Source organism: Schistocerca gregaria, chromosome X (genome assembly GCF_023897955.1).
Source record: "Schistocerca gregaria isolate iqSchGreg1 chromosome X, iqSchGreg1.2, whole genome shotgun sequence".
Classification (NCBI taxonomy): Eukaryota; Metazoa; Arthropoda; class Insecta; order Orthoptera; family Acrididae; genus Schistocerca; species Schistocerca gregaria.
Genome location: NC_064931.1, coordinates 161,525,077 through 161,546,490, shown reverse-complemented (window position 1 = coordinate 161,546,490; position 21,414 = coordinate 161,525,077). Strand labels below are relative to the sequence as shown.

At 34.1% G+C, this 21,414-nt stretch overlaps 1 protein-coding gene across 1 annotated transcript in view; it reads left to right on the top strand.

Moving 5' to 3' along the window:
• The window catches only part of LOC126297950 (titin-like), an 817,179-nt gene that overhangs the window by 407,865 nt on the left and 387,900 nt on the right, over nucleotides 1–21,414 (top strand). The window contains exon 24 of the mRNA XM_049989271.1: nucleotides 17,155–17,359. Coding sequence (XP_049845228.1) covers nucleotides 17,155–17,359 — 205 coding nt within the window. The remainder of the gene's footprint in view (nucleotides 1–17,154; nucleotides 17,360–21,414) is intronic.

Sequence of the window (21,414 nt, the reverse complement as noted above, 5' to 3'; positions counted from 1 at the left end):
ACTTCTATGCAGAAATGTTAATGTTCCAACAACTAAAATTCACTGAGATTGAAAGGCTATAAAGCAATTTTATACTGTCAGAAATGTTACAGAAATTATCAAAAGTTTTTGCTAGGTAATGATTTCCTACTAAACTTATCATTGCTCTGAAACTGTATTTTGTAACAGAGAATCAAGTTTCATGCAGATTACAAATGTATTATGAGCTTATAACTTGCTTGATATTCCAGCAATAAAATAAAAGTAAACCAGTTGCATTTCATGCTACATGCCAATGTGTGTTCCTTAATGATGTAAAATAATATGATTACAATTTGATCTAACCTTCAATGGACATGGCTGCTATGTTCCTGAAGGCATGTTTTCTAGGTACTTTTAAAAACAATTGGACACCTCAAATCACATATTTTCTGACGTTTTTAACAAGACTTTTTTACTTACAGCTTTCTGTAATTTCATTAACACAAGGATAAAGCTTGAGAAATGTTGCAGAATGTAATAACAAAGATATTAAGTGACGTTAGACTCATTGATGTTGGAAGTGTATCTGGTAGATTTAAGTATATCATTGCAACAACCAAAACAGTTGCATAATGCAATCACGATTTGAGAAAATCTTGAGGTCTGTTTACCACACTGTACAATAGCTTGGAGTATTTCCAGAATGAATTTCAGATATAGTTTTGCAACCACGAATTTGTTCTTTAGTTATTGCAATGATAAACTTTAAAATTACCATTAAACAGTTTGTAATTGTCCATAGAAGGTGTAATGATATTTAAATGGATGAAAGAATCTTATCATCTATGTTCTCCAGAATATTTGCTTATGAATGACATGGTTTTTAGAGAGATGTGTTTTTATTGTTTCTGCTGTTGTCATCATTTTATGACTTACAATTATAATGTAAAGTATGTAAATTCACCCAAATGAGAGGAAAGAGGAACTATCAGATCCTTAAACTTCAGACATTTCTTGATTCAATGAAGTCATATGTTACTTTCAATTGCCATTATCTTACTGATTTGGGCATAAATTGCATTTTATAAATTTGTGACTGTGATATTTAGTGTGTGAATGCAGTCAGTAAGTACATATGTTAATTTTTCTTCTTTCAAAGTAATTCCATTTAATGGAACCCAGATGATGACCATTTCAGCACAGACTATTGTAAACACATTTCTTTATCTGACATACTTAGCTTGTCACTATTAACTCTTTCCAAGCATTGTACTGTGCACTTAAAGTTCTTTCAGACACTGATCACTGGCTTGGGTAATACTAACTTTCTGAATTTAGTTTTATTTTCCAGTTACTGCCAAAAATTGTATAATAACTATTATTCACAGCTGTCAAATTTGCTGCATTTTTTGATGACTGACAGTAAAATATATTATTTAAGTTATAAGATTGGTAACAAACTTTGTTTAGTCCAGAAACAGCAAATGACAAACAATGATTTGAGTTAGTGTGGGAATGAAAATAGCTAAAATTATATAAGCATTACAGTATGGCATATGGGATTTTGAATAAGTGATGAACTTCTTCTTCCACTCATAGTACAATCCCTTCTTTTTATATACATATGTTTATTAATGATAGATTTTGCTGCTAATGTTCCAAGTGCATAGAACTGTAAAAAAGCATTGAGTTAAGATGACAAACATAATGAAAATTTAAAAAATAATTCTGATAATTAAATTCAAATTTCAATCAAATGTTAGTCATATGTTAACTGATTTAATATTATACTTTGCTGTAATGTTGTGCTGATGTCACACATAGAATACTTAATTTAATCAAATGTATATATGGAGTTAGAACTTAGTTAAAACTGTAAAACATTTGAGACCAAATGGAAACATATGTTTTATATCCCATAGTACTGTTCAGCAATATATTACTAACATGCGGCACTGCTCTCGCAATAAAATACTCAAATTGTATTGAAATTAGAAACATGCCCAATAAAATTAGTTAAACTACTTGTGTTGGGTTTCGATTTAAAGTAGATTGTGACCCTTAGTATGCACTGAAGCATGGTTCGAAATATGGCAAATTGTTGTTTACTGTAGATCCTTCTGAGACTTCCTCAGTTTAACTAACTTTATTGGGCGGAGAGAGAAATGGATAGTGACTGGATGCGTGGCCTACAGGTTAGACAGTGACAGAAGCTTCTATTATTCAGTACAGCATGTAATGAGCACTATGTGAGATATCACCATACAATGTCAGCTTCTTAGTGGTATTTGTGATGCACTGTCTAACAGTGTGTCACTGGCATTTTCATTGTATCAATCAACTTACACTAATTTAGGTGCTGGTTATTGAAAGTAATGTCCATTAAGGAAGTACCAGGGTTTGAATAGTTTGCAATTGGGGGCAATTATACATTCAGATGTTTTTCCTTGACTGTCATGAGGCCACTCATGCTAATTAAAACAGTTATTAATACTGTACTTTCTGGGAAAAGATGCATCATATTACCTTTACTCACACTACCAGTTTTGCTTGTAATTTATTTTGGTGGCTGTTTCTGTTGTGAATTTGCAGTGTTATTTCGAACCTGCTTTTGTGCTGTTTTTTCCTGCATTTCCTTTCTCTTTCATAATTTATCTTATGGACATGGCAAGTACCTCAAAATATTTTTACTCATTTCTGTTGCACATTTCATATTACACACAAAACTGGGAAATACATGCTTATTACCACATCACTTGCAGTCACAGACAAAAGATAACATTCTTTTAATCATTCACATAATAATTAAATAAATTTTCTCTTTTTTCTATATTAAACAGTTTTACTGTCAAATAAAAATGTTAAATTTCATTTTCATGTTTTATAGATTTCCTTTATAATGAAGTTTAACTTGCTGTGTTGCTGGGAACCATCAACATCACTTCATTTATTGTAGAACTTCATGGATTAGTTACTAAAATTTTATCAAATTATCATACATAACCAACTACAGGGTAAAAAACAGAGATTTTTTTTCCTAAACACACTTTTTACCATTACTAAAATCTATTTTTTTGGCATTTTGCATGGTTCAGTTTCAGTAAATTTCTTATGCTAGTTACTATATTAAGCAACTGTTTTCTGAAACAGTGGGAAGTCCAGGTTGGAATATCAACAATACCACGAAAAGGGTAGGTTGACACTCACCATAAAGATGAGACATGACCAATATCCCTGGTCATTCTGGCCAGAATGTGTGCATGAGATGTGCTGGCATGTGTGAATGTGTGTGTATTTTATTTTTAAAGAAGGCTTCAGTAGAAAGCTCAGTGTGTTACAGTCTTTTCATTGTGCCTGTCTGCACTCAGCATGTCATATTAAAGGTGAATATCAGTCTGTCCTTTTCACAATATTGCAATTATTTTGTGATATCTTTATGATTTCACAGACTTTAGTTGAGTCACAATTTTGTAACTTACTTTATTGGCCCTGCCTTTACACAAAAATTGCAAGAAAAAGTTTTATTGTATTATTTATTGCAATGAAACTCCATGATCATATCATTCCTGCTTCTTGGATAAAGCCTGAAGAACAGATATTGAAAATATTCGTTGTTATTGAAGTATTTTCATATTAGTAGTTCAACAGTATGTTACACCTTAACTTTTCAGATATAGAATCTATCCTGAAGTATTTTTTATGTACTTCTTAAGAAGCAAATACTGAATGTAGTACAATATTCTACTATCAAAGAGCTTATTAAAATAGAAATAATTTTCTAGTTTTATTTGCTAATAGTCATATTCATTGAGTCCATTTGTTCTGCATTGACTTGGCAACTGCAATTCTCACTTCCGTGAATTCTTCATTTTTTTGTTTTCCCTATTTAATATTTAAACATATTTCCATATTTTGTTTATGTGTGTACATAAGCAGTTAACTCTGTGTGACTCCCTTTATTCAGATTTCTCTTGTTTTAATATACTGAAGTATTTACTTCTTGAAAACAACAGTTTACATCCATAGCTGAGTGTTTTGCACGGCAGAATGTTATGCGAGTGGCCCAGATTTAGTATATGGCTGGATCACAGATTTTCTCCACTTGGGGAATAGGTTTGTGTTGTTTTCATCACCATTTCATCCTCATTGTCATGCCAAACATCCATAAATTAAAGAGATTTTTATCAGATGACCATTCTACACGATAGAAGGTCCTAGCCACAAGCACATCTCATTTCATTTGAAAACAACAGAAGTGTAAAAACAATATTACAATGCCTTCCAAACATATATTGAAAATTGAATTGTGTTTACATTTATCATTTTGATCTTCTATCTAAGTGTCCCCATGAGCCACTTTTTCATTATTCCTATGGTTCATTATACAAAATACTTTGGGATAAACTTCTGTTACAAATGTGTCCTAATATACATCATATGTAACTCATTCAGTTAATGTTATTGCTATTTTTAATAATGAAATTCATTTTCTCTCCAGTCACATGTAATTATTTTCAGAAACAAGCAGCCATATGAACAATTAGTCACCATCTACTGTACAGACAATTTGTGACTGATGAACAGTTACTGCTGGTTGCAGACTGAAGTTGATGTAAATTTCTACATAACCAAATATCTCTGAAAGCCTTCAACTGCTACCTTCAAATCTGCTCACAATCAATACAGAAAAGTTATTGACAGTCAAGCACACCTGAGCATTTTGCCTACAGTATGATTCTGGCACCAATAGCTGAGTGGTTCAATATTGAACAAATTCACAATGTTCACTTTGCATGATTTCACTAGCTACAGCATTTTTCTGTTCACATCTTTTTCTACCTAGTTACGCTCTGGTGCATAAAATGAGCATACTCCTCAAGAAAGACAGTACACAAAAACAAATCATAACAGTTATTATAATGACCATAAGTGTTATCTCAAAAGATTATGGTAACTGACAGATGAGGTAATAAAGCAATATCACATCAGTAAAAAGAACAGAAAGTGTGATGAAAAGCACTCTTCAGTTGGTCCTTCCTAATGAAGTTATCTTACAAACATCTCTCTGTCAATCAGTTTGTTATTCTAATCCAGATGCAAAGTAATCAACATCTATGTTTAGCATATTGTTGCTTGGTCATTTTTTCCAAAAGAAGTGATTAAAGTATGTAGTGACTTGTTTTCTCATTAACTTCCCGTATGTGTAACAGTTTTTTATCTACATGTCTACCTAATAGTAATAAATTATGAGTCTGTAATGATTTTGCTGTCAGCTGAATGCTGACAGTTAATATTTTTTAATTGTCAGCAGTTTCCAGTTTTCTTAAACTTTCAGTATTCATGAATCTGGATTATAGGCATGTGATTTAGAATAGTCTATCTCTGAAAAAATCATAGTCCGATAAGGAGAAGCTATGGCCTAATAATGCTTACATAAGTCATGCTGAACCCCATTACATATGTGTATAATGGGATGTAAAGTGGTTGCAGTTTTCAAACTAAGGAGAATAACTGATCTGATAGTGTGTTTGACAGTGAGAACACTGTTACCAAAATACTCACTTGATGACCAAACTTATTTCTTTCAAATGCCTTAATGAGTTTCTCATATGTGACTAATGGCAATTAATGTGACTTTTCATTTCTTCACAATCTTTGCAAGATCAAGCTGTGTAGGATAGATTCTGCAGTGTTATCCTACCTGAATAGAAATTTTATGAACATAAAACTATATAAAAAATATAAATCAGACCTTGTGGTAATGTTCTCATTGCAGAATCCCCACCCTCCCTTTTCCAGTTCGAAAGTCATACATACTTTTAACAAACATAATAATAAAATATTTCACTGTCATCATGCTTATTTTTTTAATCTACTCATCCATTAAACTCATAAACACTGTGAAATCTTTATCTTGATTGTGAATTCTGTCATTAATTTCTTCCCTATCTGTTACTATGGTCTTGTGGGGTGATAGTATTACTACATACTTCCTGCCATCCAAAATATTTACCTTTTGTTTTCTGGATAACTGCTGATGTTTAAGTGTGGTATCTGGAGTGTTATTAATGCCTTTATAACATTTTAAGAACATCAGTTTTCTTACATAAATGCTTATACAAAATACCCAAGTAATCTCTGTATGTTTAATTAAATTTGTAGGTTATACCAAATTTTCATTAGGCGGTAGTGTATTAATACAGTAATACAGTTATTTCAGTATACTCTTATCACAATACCATTGGTGTACTGATCAATTGCTTACATTTTTTATTTTAATCTTTTCCTTGTCTGCTGTGTTTAGCTGCTGATGTATTGTTCTTATAAAGGCTCACCTTTATCAACACACCCCTGCTACATGAATATTCTGTTGCCACTAAAACAGTCTCTTTACACATATATGTTGGTTTTAGTTGGGTTTGGTAAGTCCAAAGGATTACATGCCTATACTAAAAGTATGACTTTATAGCTAAGTGGGTAATTGTGAGATTACAAATCCAAAGACTGGGTTTTAACCACCTAATAGTTGTTTCACCTCAGTCAGTGATCTGTGTATGTGAAAACTGGCAAGTTGGACCATTGTTCAGACTTCACATTAAACTGTAGACCACCTATAATTGACTGAGTAAGTCAGTTACAAAGTAGGAGGATGGAAACGATATGACACCTCTTCCAACAAATCATCAGACTGACTACAGATTTAATTTTTTAAATCAGGGGAAAAAAGACAGACACAAAAAACTGAGGAAAGTTGTCAGTATGGCAATATTTGATCATTTTAAATATCTTAACACTGCTCAGTAGATGTATAAACTAGATGGAAATATTACCATGGTATCTATATGTTACAAAATTTCCATGACTGTTACCTGTGTTAAAAGAGATTTGTTTTCTCCATACTTTTGGATATGCATTTTGTCCCCTGATTGAGCAGAATTTAATTTTCATAAACCACATTAAGTCACATTCTATCTGTTTTGTGCACAATTGTGCTGTGTTATATCTTTACTGACCAGTTTGTTTCAAATGTGTATTTTTACTTCCTGTGATTACCATACAAGTGATCACAAAATAATGTCTCTTGCTTCTAACAAGATACTTACATAAGAAGAATCATGACATTTCATTTAACATCTCTTCACATCATTATTGAGTTTTCCTTTTTGTAGATTAACACTGACGTTTAACAATCCATGACTGTTTTATGCACTTTACATGAGACGTGTAGGAATTCATGTGTATTCACTGATATTTTACTTATCACTTACATTCTTTGATTCAAACATTTATTGTATGTACACGTACATCATCATCATCATCATCATTATAATCAAAATCTCATAATTGTCATCACATGTCATGGTAATGTTTCTCAGGTATTCTGTTTTAACTTAAGAAATGGCTCAGTTTAAATAAGAAAATGAGACAATGATCCTCACTTTTCCTGAATGAGTGTTTGAACTGCTTATGGGTGATTGACAGAACTGCATACTGATGATTCTCCTCATATGGTAAACTCATCAAGTCTCTTATCTCTTCTCTGTCATTTATCCTTAGATGATTATCTTGTAAAGTTGTTCTTATTATAGTGACTATTTGTCCAAAAATATGGGGAACCTTTGATTTAATTGCATGAGAAAGGTACCCTGATTTATAGATTTTCCTGCTTACAGAATCAGTATTTTTGTCAGCCAATGATATATGGAACATTTTATGTTTATGCTTTATTTGAACTATATAACATGTTGTACATACCCATGTACTGTGAACATAAAGAACGATTAGAAACACAAGTAATTTCCAGGCAGAGATTCTTGTTTCTCTTTTTTTAGGTTTTTGTGATTGCTCAACTTTCTGTGGTGTCTATTAATCTGTTAATTACAGATTTGTAAAGAGCAGTTCTCCTCCTGCATTTCACTTAATTGTTTTCATACCACTAATGAATCGATTTTGCTGTTTTAGGAGTTTGTAATGCTTTCAGATACATTGTTAGCTTCGTTCATTCACAGAAAATCAGTTTATTCCAACGAATTACTTCACAACAGTTTCTCACTTCATTATGATTAAAATTGTGAGTTTCTTCCTAAGTATAAGTATTCTGTATCCAAGATCTGTTTAACAGTACTGTTCCAGATAACATACAGATATCTATTACTGAAATGTAAAATTTACTTAATACATAAGAACAGCTATTAAAAGAAAGAAAGAGGGAGAGGAAAACTGTGAGTTTCTTTCTAAGTAAAAGTATTCTGTATCCAAACCCTGTTTAACAATTCTGTCCCATTGGCATACATTTATCTATTACTGAAACATGAAATTTAGTTAACACACCAGAACAGTTACTAAAAGAGAGAAATAAAGAGAAGAAAACTGTGAGATTCTTTCTAAGTAAAAATATTCTGTATGCAAGCCCTGTTTAATAATTCTGTTGTATATGGAACACATTTATCAATAAATGAAGCACAAAATTTAGTTAATAAATCAGAATATTTATTAAACTTATCACTAACTGCAGGATACCCATGTCCCTTTCTAAAGAATTAAAAAAAAGGACACTATTCACTAGTAATCTGTCTGATGAACACAGTCAGCCCTTTTACTTCTTCAGTTGAACCTTTCACTTCTTCCTTTGAAGACTATATTGTCGTATTTTATAGAATCTCTGGGTCATAATAATTCTTTAGTTATTACTACTCTTCTTTAAGAACGGACATTTAAACTGTCATGTTTATGTTGCCCACTCTCTCTAAGACCCACAGAAACAGCATTCTTTCTCCTTTGAAAGGTTCAAAATAATCAAATAAAATAATATAAAACATACTTTTATGTTGAAAAACTGTTTTGATCCCTGCTGCATTATTTTTTTATCACTTCATCAGTATTGTGTGACACAATACTTTGAGTTTGAAGTTATATTACAATTAGTCACATTTATATAACAGTGCAGTCTTTCCCTTTAATAATAATAATCTTCATTGATAATTTATTAAAGTGCAGAATATTGTTTTGGCACTCTTTTCTCATATATTAAAGAGTTCTGTGTTACTTCTTTTCTAAAATACATCTGTCATCATTCATATCTTCTTCTGTTCCTGTCAATTTTTTGCTTTGTGCAATCTGCACATTTGTTTCAGTTATAGTTTCTTTTGTTCAGGTTCAACAACTTTGTGGGCCCTGTTGAGGTAATTACGTACATTGATAATGGGATCAATTTAGAGATGTCAATATTTCCAAATGTAGACTTTGATAATATTCAGTGAGATCTTTCTGTCAGCTACTTGCCACTATACATAATCAGACAGATAAACTATTATCTCCTTTATCTTCACATAATGCAATGTTGTCCCTTCTAATTACAAAAATTGGATATACTTTTGGTTGCTTCACAAATTTTAATTCTTGGCTTTGGCATTCATGTGTGTCGACTCTGAATGGAACCACCATTAATGTGGTCCCAGTACAAGAAACTAAATAAACACAGTCAGAAAGAAAGTAGTAGATTGATAGGCTATGTCACCATAAATCTGTTTCTGGTGAATTCTTTGTATTCCTAAAAAAAATTCATTTTTATAAGCTTCAGTATATTCTCCATGGTGTACAGTCTTCAAATCAAATGAAATGTACTAATTATAAAATTTCTGAATACCATATTCTATGGGTATCACTTAACAGTTCTGAAAAATAAGAAAAAATTCTGTAGTAAAGTTGTCTGCAGAATTACTTGAGAATTACCTTAAAATCAGTTCAAATGACTCTGAGCACTATGGGACTTAACTTCTGAGGTCATCAGTCCCCTAAAACTTAGAACTACTTAAACCTAACTAACCTAAGGACATCACACACACCCATGCCCGAGGCAGGATTCAAACCTGCAACCATAGCGGTCACACGTTTCCAGACTGTAGCACCTAGAACCACTCGGCCACCCTGGCCAGCTTAAAATCAGCCTGTTCTTTTTGATGCCTAGAGGAAATATTTATATTTGAAAGGAGACAGAATATTGTTTTATGTTCTAATATGTCATTGATGCCTGAATGAAGCCCCAGTTTAGGACTAGTGCTTCTGAATTAGTTTTTTTACCCGATTTTCAGGAGAACTGTTTGTGATTTTCAGTACTGATCTTGGTACAGTTGTGTTGATGCAAGCAGGATGATAAGATCTCTTATGGCATTTGACAATTTGTGCTGGTGAGAAATAATTTTTGTAGTTTTAATTCCATGGTGTGGTGGTTAGCAGTAGGTATTCTTTGTTGAAATGATTTTGTTGCTTTTGCTACACATGGTATTAAAAACGGATATTGGAAAACCGAATGTAGATTGTTAGTGAAGGAATGTGAGAAACTGTCTTTAAAATAGTATTAAGTGAAGGTATTATTTGCAATTAGTAGTTGCAAAAGAGGCTTCTTTGCCTTGTATTATGAAACCTATGTGTTAATAACAGGCACCAAACTCACATATATTGTATACAGAGTACTAAAATCATATCATGACAGTTCATTGTCTGCATCATTGTTCATTGTCTACATCTTCTTCTTCTTTAATTTCCATAGCTACTTTTTACATAATTGTTATATGGAGAAATTGGATTATATTAGGAGAGAAACAGAAAACAAATCTTGACCTTTCAGTAAAGCTGAAGACAAATTTAGATGTCACCAGGTGTTTGCATCTCAAATGGACTGCTTCATTGGCACATTTAGAATGAGAGTACAGTTATTTTTTGTGAAACAATGTAAATGGATTGTGTTCATAAGGATAAATGACCAATTTTTGATATCTACTAGTATCAGTTTATAAAAATAGCTGCAAATCCACATCTACATACATACTCAGCAAACCACCATATGGTGCATGGTGAAGGGTACCTTGCACTTTTACTTGTCATTTTCTTTCCTGTTCCACTTGACAATAGAGGGAGGGAACAATGTCTGTCTATATGCCTCAATATGAGCTCCATTTTTTCTTATCTTATCTTCATGGTACAAAATGTTCGTTGGCGGCAGTAGAATCATTCTGTAGTCAACTTGACATGCCCGTTCCCTAAATTTTCTCAGTAGTGTTTCATGAAAAAAATGTCATCTTCCCTCCAGGGATTCTCACTTGAGTTAGTGAAGCATCTCCATAATATTACATGTTGACCAAACCTATAAGTTACAAATCTAGCAGCCCTCCTCTGAATTGCTTCGATGTCTTCTTTAATCCAACCTGGTGGGGTTTCCATACTCTCAAGAACTCATCTTCATTCATTTAAATTTATTTACATTTATATCACACTGCCAACAACTAGAAATCCTGTTTAAGTGATCTTGTGTCCTGCTACAGTCACTCGATGATGACACCTTACCATACACCACCGCATCACCAGCAAACAGGTGCAGATTCCTGCTTGTCCCATCCTTCAGATCATGTATGTGTATAGGATGTCCTAGGAGCAGTGGTCAACATTCAGGGATGTGAAAGGAATGATGATTCAAGCAAAAATGTTTTGTATACATGGGCTCTAAAATGCTTACCAGTACCGTAAGAGCAATGAGTACTTCTTCATCTTCTATACTGTGAACAAATCTCTTGTGCTGAATGCCCGTTGCTTTCTTTATTTTGAGAGGAGAACCAAAACAAGAAAAAATGTCTTGTAAACATGGGTTCTAAAATGCATACCTTAAGTGCTATGAGCAATTTTTCATCTTTGCTACTGTGAAACACATCTTATCTACTGAAAAAAGTGCTCATAACTCTTAACACATGCATTTTGGAGCCCATATTCACTAGACAAATGTTTTTCTAGTTTTGGTCCATATTAGCTCCTCCCAAAGTATGGAGAGCAAAGAGCTTGCAGTAGAAGAGATTTGTTTCACAGTATCAATGGTGAATAAATGCTCATAGCTCTTAAGTTGTACATTTTAGAGCCCACACTTACTAGACCTTTTTGCTTTTAATTACTATTCTTGTCATAGCACTGAATACTGACTATTCCCCCTTGGGCATCCTGTATATGGAATAAGACTAATCCTATCACACTTCTCTGGAGCACTCCTGATGATAAACTAGTCTCTTATAAACACTCGCCATGAAGAAAGACATACTGGGTTCTAATGATTAAGAAATTTTTGAGCCACTAACATATCTGGGAACCTATTCTGTATGCTTGTACCTTCTTTAACAGTCCACAGTGTGGCACAGTGTCAAATACTTCCTGGAAATCTAGGAATATGGAATCATACAATAAAGAAAGACAAGGATAAAACTTCTGTCAAGAGAGATATTCCCATTCTTTTATGTCTTGTTTGCAAGTTCATACAAAGGAACTGTTTCACAGGATCAGAAATAAGCGAAAATCCTATGTAGTAATAAAACTTTATTAGTGAAAGAACTAAATGTCTGTTTCACATATATTTTCTATTACATACATATTCTAAAATAAATTGAATGGATAGCAATCAAGAGGTCTCAATAAAGCAGCCAGAAAGCGGTTGTACTTCACTAGTAGATGAAGAAAAACAGTCAAACTGATCACAGTTTAGTTAGGTAACACGTAATAATTCATATGAAGTAACTGGATGATAATTATGGTTGCCTCAATTTTCTGAGTCCTAAGTCTATAAATAAAACTAACAAGAAAACACTGTAAAATGAATTGGGAAGAATGACTAACAATGTGTGATGAAATGACACCACTGGGAATGTTCTAGGAGCAATACATTTTCAGATGAAGAAACATGATGTTTAATGTTGAAAATCCCCATAAAACTTTAGGTACAGAGCATTTATGAAAAGTATTATAACATAAATGACAACTAATTAATCTACCACTTTCTCACCTATTATACATCACATTTGACTATACATATTTCAGTTTAAAGATATTCCTTTTATAACTTTGTCCCACATTCATTTTCTCACCATTTACATACTATTTCATTCATGTTAATGATTTCCACAATTTTGGTAACTGCCTCTTGGGTCTAATCATCAGTAAATGTGCTGCAAATGAAATCTCTTTCAATGTGAACATTTTAGGTCAGATGTGACAGTGACTATTATGAACATCAATTTAAAAATATAACTTACTGGAAGTAGTCACATTTATTGGTCTTGCTACTATGTATATCAGAGGATTATACCTCCATCATGAGGCAGATGGGTTACAATTGTGTATAGGCAGAACCTTTGTGGTACTGTCTGGCAGTAACTATGCCTGTTTTAACTGTAATAAACCAATCTCATGCTCGAGGTATAATCCTCCAAAATATCAAGTGAAAAGAACAATAAATACCATTGGTTACAGTAATTTATGGTTTCAAACCAAAATTAGGCATTGCGTGCCATTGACAAATGAGTATTTTGTCACAAACAAAATCAAACAATGGAAAGTCCAGGTTGGAATATCAAAAATATTAGGAAAAGGATAGAATGCTACTCACTGTAAAAATGACATATTGGGATGTGGACAGGCACAATGAAAAGGTTGTTACAAATTGACATTTTGGTCAAAGCATTCTTGAGAAAAGAAAATGCACACACAATCACCAAGCAGAACACTTCATGCCCCAGTAACCAGGCATAGCAGTCATGTGTGCATGTGGTGTTCCTGTTTGCGTGAATATGTGCGAGTTTTCCTTGTTTGAAGAAGGCTTTGGTTGAAAGCTCAATGTGTAACACTCTTTTCATTGTGTCTGTCTGCAACTCAATGTGTCATCTTTATGGTGGATAGCAATCTAACGTTTTTATAATATTTTGCCAAAAAGCTCATTATGCATATTAAGAACCAGTCAAATTGTGCTTCATCACTTTACTTAAAAATAAGTTACAGCATTATCATTTATACCACAGGCAGTATTCTGTTTCCTTCTAGTTGGGTCTTTACAGTACTATACACTGGTTCTTTAATATGTGCATCTGAGTTTGGGGTATATTCTACAGCTAATTTAAACTTTCTTAGTTATTTAAACATTAGAAGTATTATATTTCATACAGAAAATGAATAGAATAAAATGGAATATTAGTGGACACAAAATCAAAGGGATGTAGAGCATAAGTGAGGTCTAGTTTTGCTATTTTGTAAAGTTTCTTGTTTAGAACCACAACATCATGGCCTTCATTCTTCTTTCCCCTATATGTTGCCTTGCTTGGTGACTACATGGTCTGCATACATGGAACTAACCATCATAAATATTACCTCATTAATTCTGGTAAAACTTAATCAGTTTCATATCATTCAGTACAGATAAATTTGCTTCTGGGAGTCCAGGCTAGCCTCCCTTAAGGAGAGTTCTCACCTGAAATTCATTAATAAATCTACTGGTGGTGTGTCAGTGACCTCGAGCATAAACGTAACTTAAATCTTGATAAAAACTATTTAATATCAAGACAGCATTTTTAGAAGTTGGAGCACATATTTTGTGGAATCTAAATCAGCAAAATGTTAACTATTTTCCACTTTAAGTACTTTGCATTTTTCTTACACAGTTTTTCAATTACAATAAACCACTGTAATTTTGTGTAGGAAATGGAAAAAAACATGCAAAGAATGATGCTATTTATCACAATTTACTAGAATAAAAAACTAAAATAGATTGGGGCTGCAATTTAAAAATTTGAGTTCAGTTTGCATTATCTCACAATTGACCAGTTGATGCATTGTGCAGTTTTTAGCCATTGAATAACAACAAACTAACAGTACAGAATTCTGGTTTGTAGCATTGACAGTTACTAATATTTGTGTTTTAAACAGAGAGTCTCATTTCATAATATAAAATCACATAATTGACAAAGGAATGCATTGTTCAGCACATGACCATTGTATAAGAACAACACAGCAATAACAAATGCTTATTTACCAGCATTGTTAGTTACTTTAGATTTTTAAGAACACAGCAACTTTTGAGTGAATTTTCAGAGTAAAGTTGTGTGCTTAATAGGGAATTATGCACAAATTTTTGTGTTAAGTTGGCAATAGTAACAACTGAGCCATCTGAATTAGTCCTGTGCTCCATTTTTTGGCTTCAACGTGGCAGTTGTGATCAGTCATTACTAAATTTTATTTTTATGTGTAATGGAGCATAATAATTAGAAGTTTTATACGGACAGTCTATGGTGTAGTTGATTGTGAAAGAATTAGGTGTATTTATGGAGTTTTAAAGTATTTTTAAAATATTTTACCATGAATATATAGGTTAAGTTATTCTGTTATTTTTCTAAACTTACATATGTACCGTAGCTGAGATCTTGTTGCATTTCATGTCTGATCCTTGTATGTAACAGCAGAAATTGTAGTTTTAAACTATACACGAGGATAGGTATACTACTAACAGATTTCTATATTTCATTGCAGAGCATTTATCAAGTTACTAAATCAAAAAAGTGTAATGTAGATTATGTTGATTTAAGATACTTAACATAGACTTTTTTCCCTTCACACTGTTGACACATGAATTGCATGCTTCAGCCATGATGTTTCATGAGTATCGATAGGGAGATCATTAAAGATGGTTAATTTGTGTAAAGGGTTATAAGTTAAAGGACAGAACTTGCCATAAGTTTGCTTAACACTTTCTGGTGACACCACATGAGTGACAATATGCTTAAATGTACAAACCTTCACAGGTATATACTTCCTCCACATTTTTACAGTTTGCTTCTTGATTTAGAAATGAATTGTGTGTTTAAGTTAAAAACTATGAATTTGATAAACTGCTGAGCCAAAAAATTTTGACCACCTGTGTAATAGCATGTTGTTCCACTTTTCAAATATAGTACAACAGAGATTTTGCTTTGCATGGATCCTACAAGTCCTTGGCAGGATTCCAGAAGTATATGGCATCATATGTCTATGCACAAGTCAAGCAAATTCTGAGATGGTGGTTTACGGGCGAGCAGCTAGCACACATATGTGCACCAGTGGGTACAGATCAGGCATATTTGCTGACCAAGACATCAATGTGAGTTCACTGTAATGCCCCTCAAACCACTGTAGCATGATTCTGGTGTTGCAACACAGACAGCTATCCTGCTGGAACGTGTCATTGCCCTAGGGGAAGACTTCAGGCATGAAGAGATGCAAGTGGTCCACAATAATGTTCACATAGTTCATTGCTGTCATGATGCCTTCGATTACCACCACAGATCCCATGAAGTCCAATTCAATGCACCCTATAGCATAATTCTGCCCTCACTGGCCTGCATCTGTGCTGCAGTGCATGTTTCGTGCAGCCATTCATCTGGACAGTGATGTGTATGGACCCATCCATTGACCAGGTCAAACAAGAAATGCTATTCATCTAACAGACAACACATTTCTATTAATCCATGGTGAAAACTCAGTGATGCTGTTCCCACTGCAGACGTAACTGATGATGTCATTGAGTCCACACAGGAACACGTAAGATCATGTGACATGGAGCTCCATGTTCAACAATGGCCTTTGAATGGTGTGCTCTGAAACACTTGTGCCTGCGCTAGATCTGTAATCATATCCGCCACAGATCACTGCCTATCCTGCATTACACAGTGGGGGATCCTCTGACCTCTATGTTTTGTGATGAGACATGGTTGTCTAATAACATACACCATCCTTCAACAACTTTCCATAGGTGCTCATGAGAGAAGTAAACAAAGAGGTGACCAGCTTCATTTCCAGCTGCAGGGCCATGACAATGTGCCATTTGTCAAACCAGCTTATGTCAGTGTATTTCCAAATTTGCGGCCCATATCTTCACTATCATTACTGCCTTTTAAACTCTCTTCTGCTTACACTCTTTTCTTACTGCATCACGTACCCACAACACCACCAGGAGGCATTCAACCTTGCAGTGGGTAGTGGTCATAATGTTTTGGCCATAAGCATATTTTGAAAAAAAGTTAAATGTTGTAGGAAAAAAGTAAACAATTTGTAGTCAGCGTATTGTGCAAAAAAGATGAAAATTTTGTTAGTGAAATGCTTATTTATCTTTAAGTAGTTTATCTAATAATCTAGCATAATTTGCAGTGGATATCCATGAGAATGATTTGACAGAATTATAATCTCTGTGATGAAAGTTCAGCACCTTAACAGTTAGTCAAGTGTTGTAGATTGTCCAAGGTCTGGAGTCATTTTGTGTTTATTCTAGATATGCACCTATTTAAACCAAAATATTTTAGAGGATGGTGATCTAAGATTCTGTTCATTATTTATTTGTCAATTCTTTTGGATTTATAGGCACAGCCAATTGCAGCTGAACTCACAGCAAAGCTTCTAGGCAATAGGGTTGCTGTATCACCAATAGTAACAGTGGAACCTCGAAGGAGAAAGTTTCATAAACCGATTACCCTGACAATCCCTGTTCCACAAGCAGCAAACAAGGGCATGATCAACCAGTATTCAGGAGATGCACCAACTCTGAGACTCCTGTGTAGTATTACAGGTAAAATTCTCAAATGTAATACTTTATTAATTTCAGATATTTGTTACATTATTAATTATTAATTGCTCAGTTGACTATATTAATGTAAATCAACTAATATGGGAAGTAACTAATAGGGTCAGATCATTTTTAAACTTCTGTAATCTGTGTATTGGTTATTTTTTGTGTCAACTTTCACTGTTGTTTGCCAGGAAGTACACACATATACATCTCTCTCTTATAATTGTGGTGCATATCATATCAAAACACATATCTTTCTTCAGAAACAAAGAGGGAAAAAGAGAAAGTAAAAGTTGTATAACTTTCAAATGAGTAGCACTCAGAAACCTGCAACTAATTGTATATGATAGGCTAGGTGCAGGAAAACAACATTAAATTTCAAGTAAATGATGATGTAGGAATGAAATTTTCTTGATATCCTTGTGGGAACATTGGGCAGAAATTTACTACATGAGAACTGTCAGCCATTGTATGAAACTGTATGAAGTCATTTGTGCTGAGAAATACTTTATCTTTTAGTATTCTGTTGTGCATTTGCTAAATCTTAAAACAATGGTACAGTTTTGATACATGCACTAGAAGAAGTGCTATGTTTATGTGCAGCAGTTTGACAGAAAACTATTTGTAATTAAATATTATTTGGAGACTGGGTTGTGTAAAATCCATATATATTTATCTAATGACCAGTAAAAGAAAAAAAGATATAGAGCAGTTGTACTATGGAACCGTAAAAGTTATGGCTCATTTGAAAATTAATCAGTCAAAATGTGTTGTGAAATTTAGTTAAGTGGATGGAAATAGTTGAAATATGCAAGCAAAATGTTTTTCCCTTGACAAAGTATTGAAGGATGCAGGGTTTTTGTGACACCACAGGCACTATATGTAAGTTGCTGTGAAAGAAATATGGAAACTGCGTTAAATTGTGGCAAGTGCTGTTGAAAGCTGTACAACCACTTGTATCAAATATCAATACAGTTAACAGTTGCCCTCATGTATGGTTGCAAATAATAAATACTGTGTGGTTAGCTGAGCTTTGTGCAATTTTCAAGGGATTTTAATAAGGGTTGTCCCATCAGTTCTCTTTGACAAGCACAGAAAATTTAGCAAATTGAGCAGGTGGCCATTGCTACAAGCTATCAATATAAAAAGTACCTAACTTTTATTTTTATAATACTTGCATTACTCCAAAGCTATTTTAAAATTCAAAGAAGTATTCGAGGCCACCTTAGTGCAGCAGAAATATATTGCTAGTAAATCGTTCATTTCTTGCACAATATACTGCAAATTACGAATTGTATGAATTCTATCTCACTATTCCCAGTGCACGCATTTGATATTTTTCTTCTGTATGTCAATATTTATTTAAAGTACCCTACTCTTTGTAACAGTGGGAAGTGCATACCTCAAGAAAGCAGAATTATAGTTAATTCAGCTAATTTAAATATATTCACCTATGTGGATCATTTGTCGAAAGTAGTCAGTTGGGAATCACTCAAAATTGTTATCCCTTTAGGTGATCCTCATTCTCTCTCTCTCTCTCTCTCTCTCTCTCTCTCTCTCTCTCTCTCTCACACACACACACACACACACACACACACACACACATGCTGTCTCTCTTCTCTCTCCATCTCATTAGCAACTAAATGCAAGTCACAGCAATATGGACTTTTGAAATATATGATGTCAAATTTTTAAAAATAATAACTTATTCCTGCATAAAAATTTTAAGCATTTTTTCTGATGCATATGTTGAATAGTTATTTGAGCAACATAACCATAGAACAGGTGGATGGTTTCAAGTACTTAGGATGCATATTCTCACAGGATGGCAACATACTGTGAGAATATGCATCCTAAGTACTTGAAACCATCCACCTGTTCTATGGTTATGTTGCTCAAATAACTATTCAACATATGCATCAGAAGAAAATGCTTAAAACTAGGATGGCAACATACTGAAAGTCCGGCCCCGGTAGCTGAGTGGTCAGCATGACGGAATGTCAATCCTAAGGTCCCGGGTTCGATTCCCGGCTGGGTCGGAGATTTTCTCTGCTCAGGAACTAGGTGTTGTGTTGTCCTAATAATCATCATTTCATCCCCATTGACGAGCAGGTCGCCGAAGTGGCGTCAAATCGAAAGACCTGCACCAGGCGAACGGTCTACCCAACGGGAGGCCTTAGCCACACGACATTTCATTTCAACATACTGAAAGAACTGGAAGCGAGGTGTAGCAAAGCTAATGCAATGAGCGCTCAGCTACAACGAACTCTCTCCTGCAAGAAGGAAGTCAGTACCAAGACTAAGTTGTCTGTGCATCATTTAATCTTTCGACCAACTTCGTTGTATGGGAGCAAAAGCTGGGTGGATTCAGGTTACCTTATCAATAAGGTTGAGGTTACAGATATGAAAGTAGCTAGGATGAATGCAGGTAGATGGGAACAATGGCAGGAGGGTGTCCACAATGAGGAAATCAAAGGAAAACTGGGAATGAACTCCGTAGATGTAGCTGTCAGGGCGAACAGGCTTAGATGGTGGGGTCATGTTACAAGGATGGGAGAACAAAGGTTACCCAAGAGAGTCATGGGTTCAGCAGTAGAGGGTAGGAGGAGTCCGGATAGACCAAGGAGAAGGTACCTGGATTCAGTTAAGAACGATTTTGAAGTAATAGGCTTAACATCAGAAGAGGCAGCAATGTTAGCACTGAATAGGGGATCATGGAGGAATTTTATAAGGGGGACTTTGCTCCAGACTGAATGCTGAAAGGCACAATCAGTCTTAAATGATGATGATGATGATGAACCATATAACTTCATGTATGTGGACCTATTTCTTGCCTTTTAGTATCTTTACATATGTGTAATGCACCTTACTACAACATAGAATGGAAGATATAGAAAGAAAACTCTTTTGCTTCAGATAGTCGTCATACAGAGAATTTTACTATCATAGTTCATTTATTCCAATGCTGTCCATTGTGAAGACAAACATGTCATAATTTTTAACAAGATGACATTTGGTGCAGATGACTACATCTTAGAAATTAATTTCTCTGACAAATATAACTACAATGTTTGGTATCATTCCAGCTGATGTAAGGGTGCTCAGTAGTGAGACTGCTTAGTGAGAAAATTGACATGAATACTTAACACACTATTACTATCATGACTATTAAGTAGCCATTGCTTCTGGAGCTACCTAAAATACTCCAGATTATAACTCTGTTATAGGTAAATATTACTTAAGCAACAGCTGAAGTTGTAACCTTTGCTGTTATTGTGAAATCCTTTATATTCAACTGAACATTTTTTCATGCTTATTTAAGATAAAATTTGTACCACAAAGACTGTGTTGGTCACCTCCCATGAAACATAATATCCTCTGATGAAAACATCACACCTCACAGAATCTAACCTTATGTATACATTTCTTTCTTACTTTAATGGAAACACATTTTAGACAGTTTGAGTAAACACGTAACTTTTTTGAAATGAGCATATGTAACAGTCAAATGATAATGAGACAAATGGAGAAAGGTAAGTACTCTGTATATTATTTCAAAAATGAATGTCATAACTTTTAACACATTTATCCCACTGTGAGACAAGATGGACAATGCCTTCATGGAAAATATGTTTGTGGTTACCAGCACAACTATGATTGTACCCAGGCATGCACCTCTTTGTTTGAAGCAAATCAACAGCCACAAATGTCTTCCTTCAAGACTCCAAAAATATTTAAATTATATGGGGAGAGATTAGGACTGTATGGAAGACATGTAAGAGTTTCCCAGTGAACATCTGCAGTGTAATAGAAACAAGAGGCATGCCAGCTCCAGGAAAGTCACAATAACATTTTCTTTGACTAAAAGGCCCCCAACTCATTGACATTCTGGAGCATGGTGCCGCAATTAATGCACAATGGTACTTGGGCATAGCAAAAACTGATGCATACTATCATGTCCAAACACCCAGGAATGTTGACAGATAGCATTGCATCATAATGTTCATCCACATGTTGCCACATTTGTTTTGACTCCACTGCAGAACTTTTGCTGG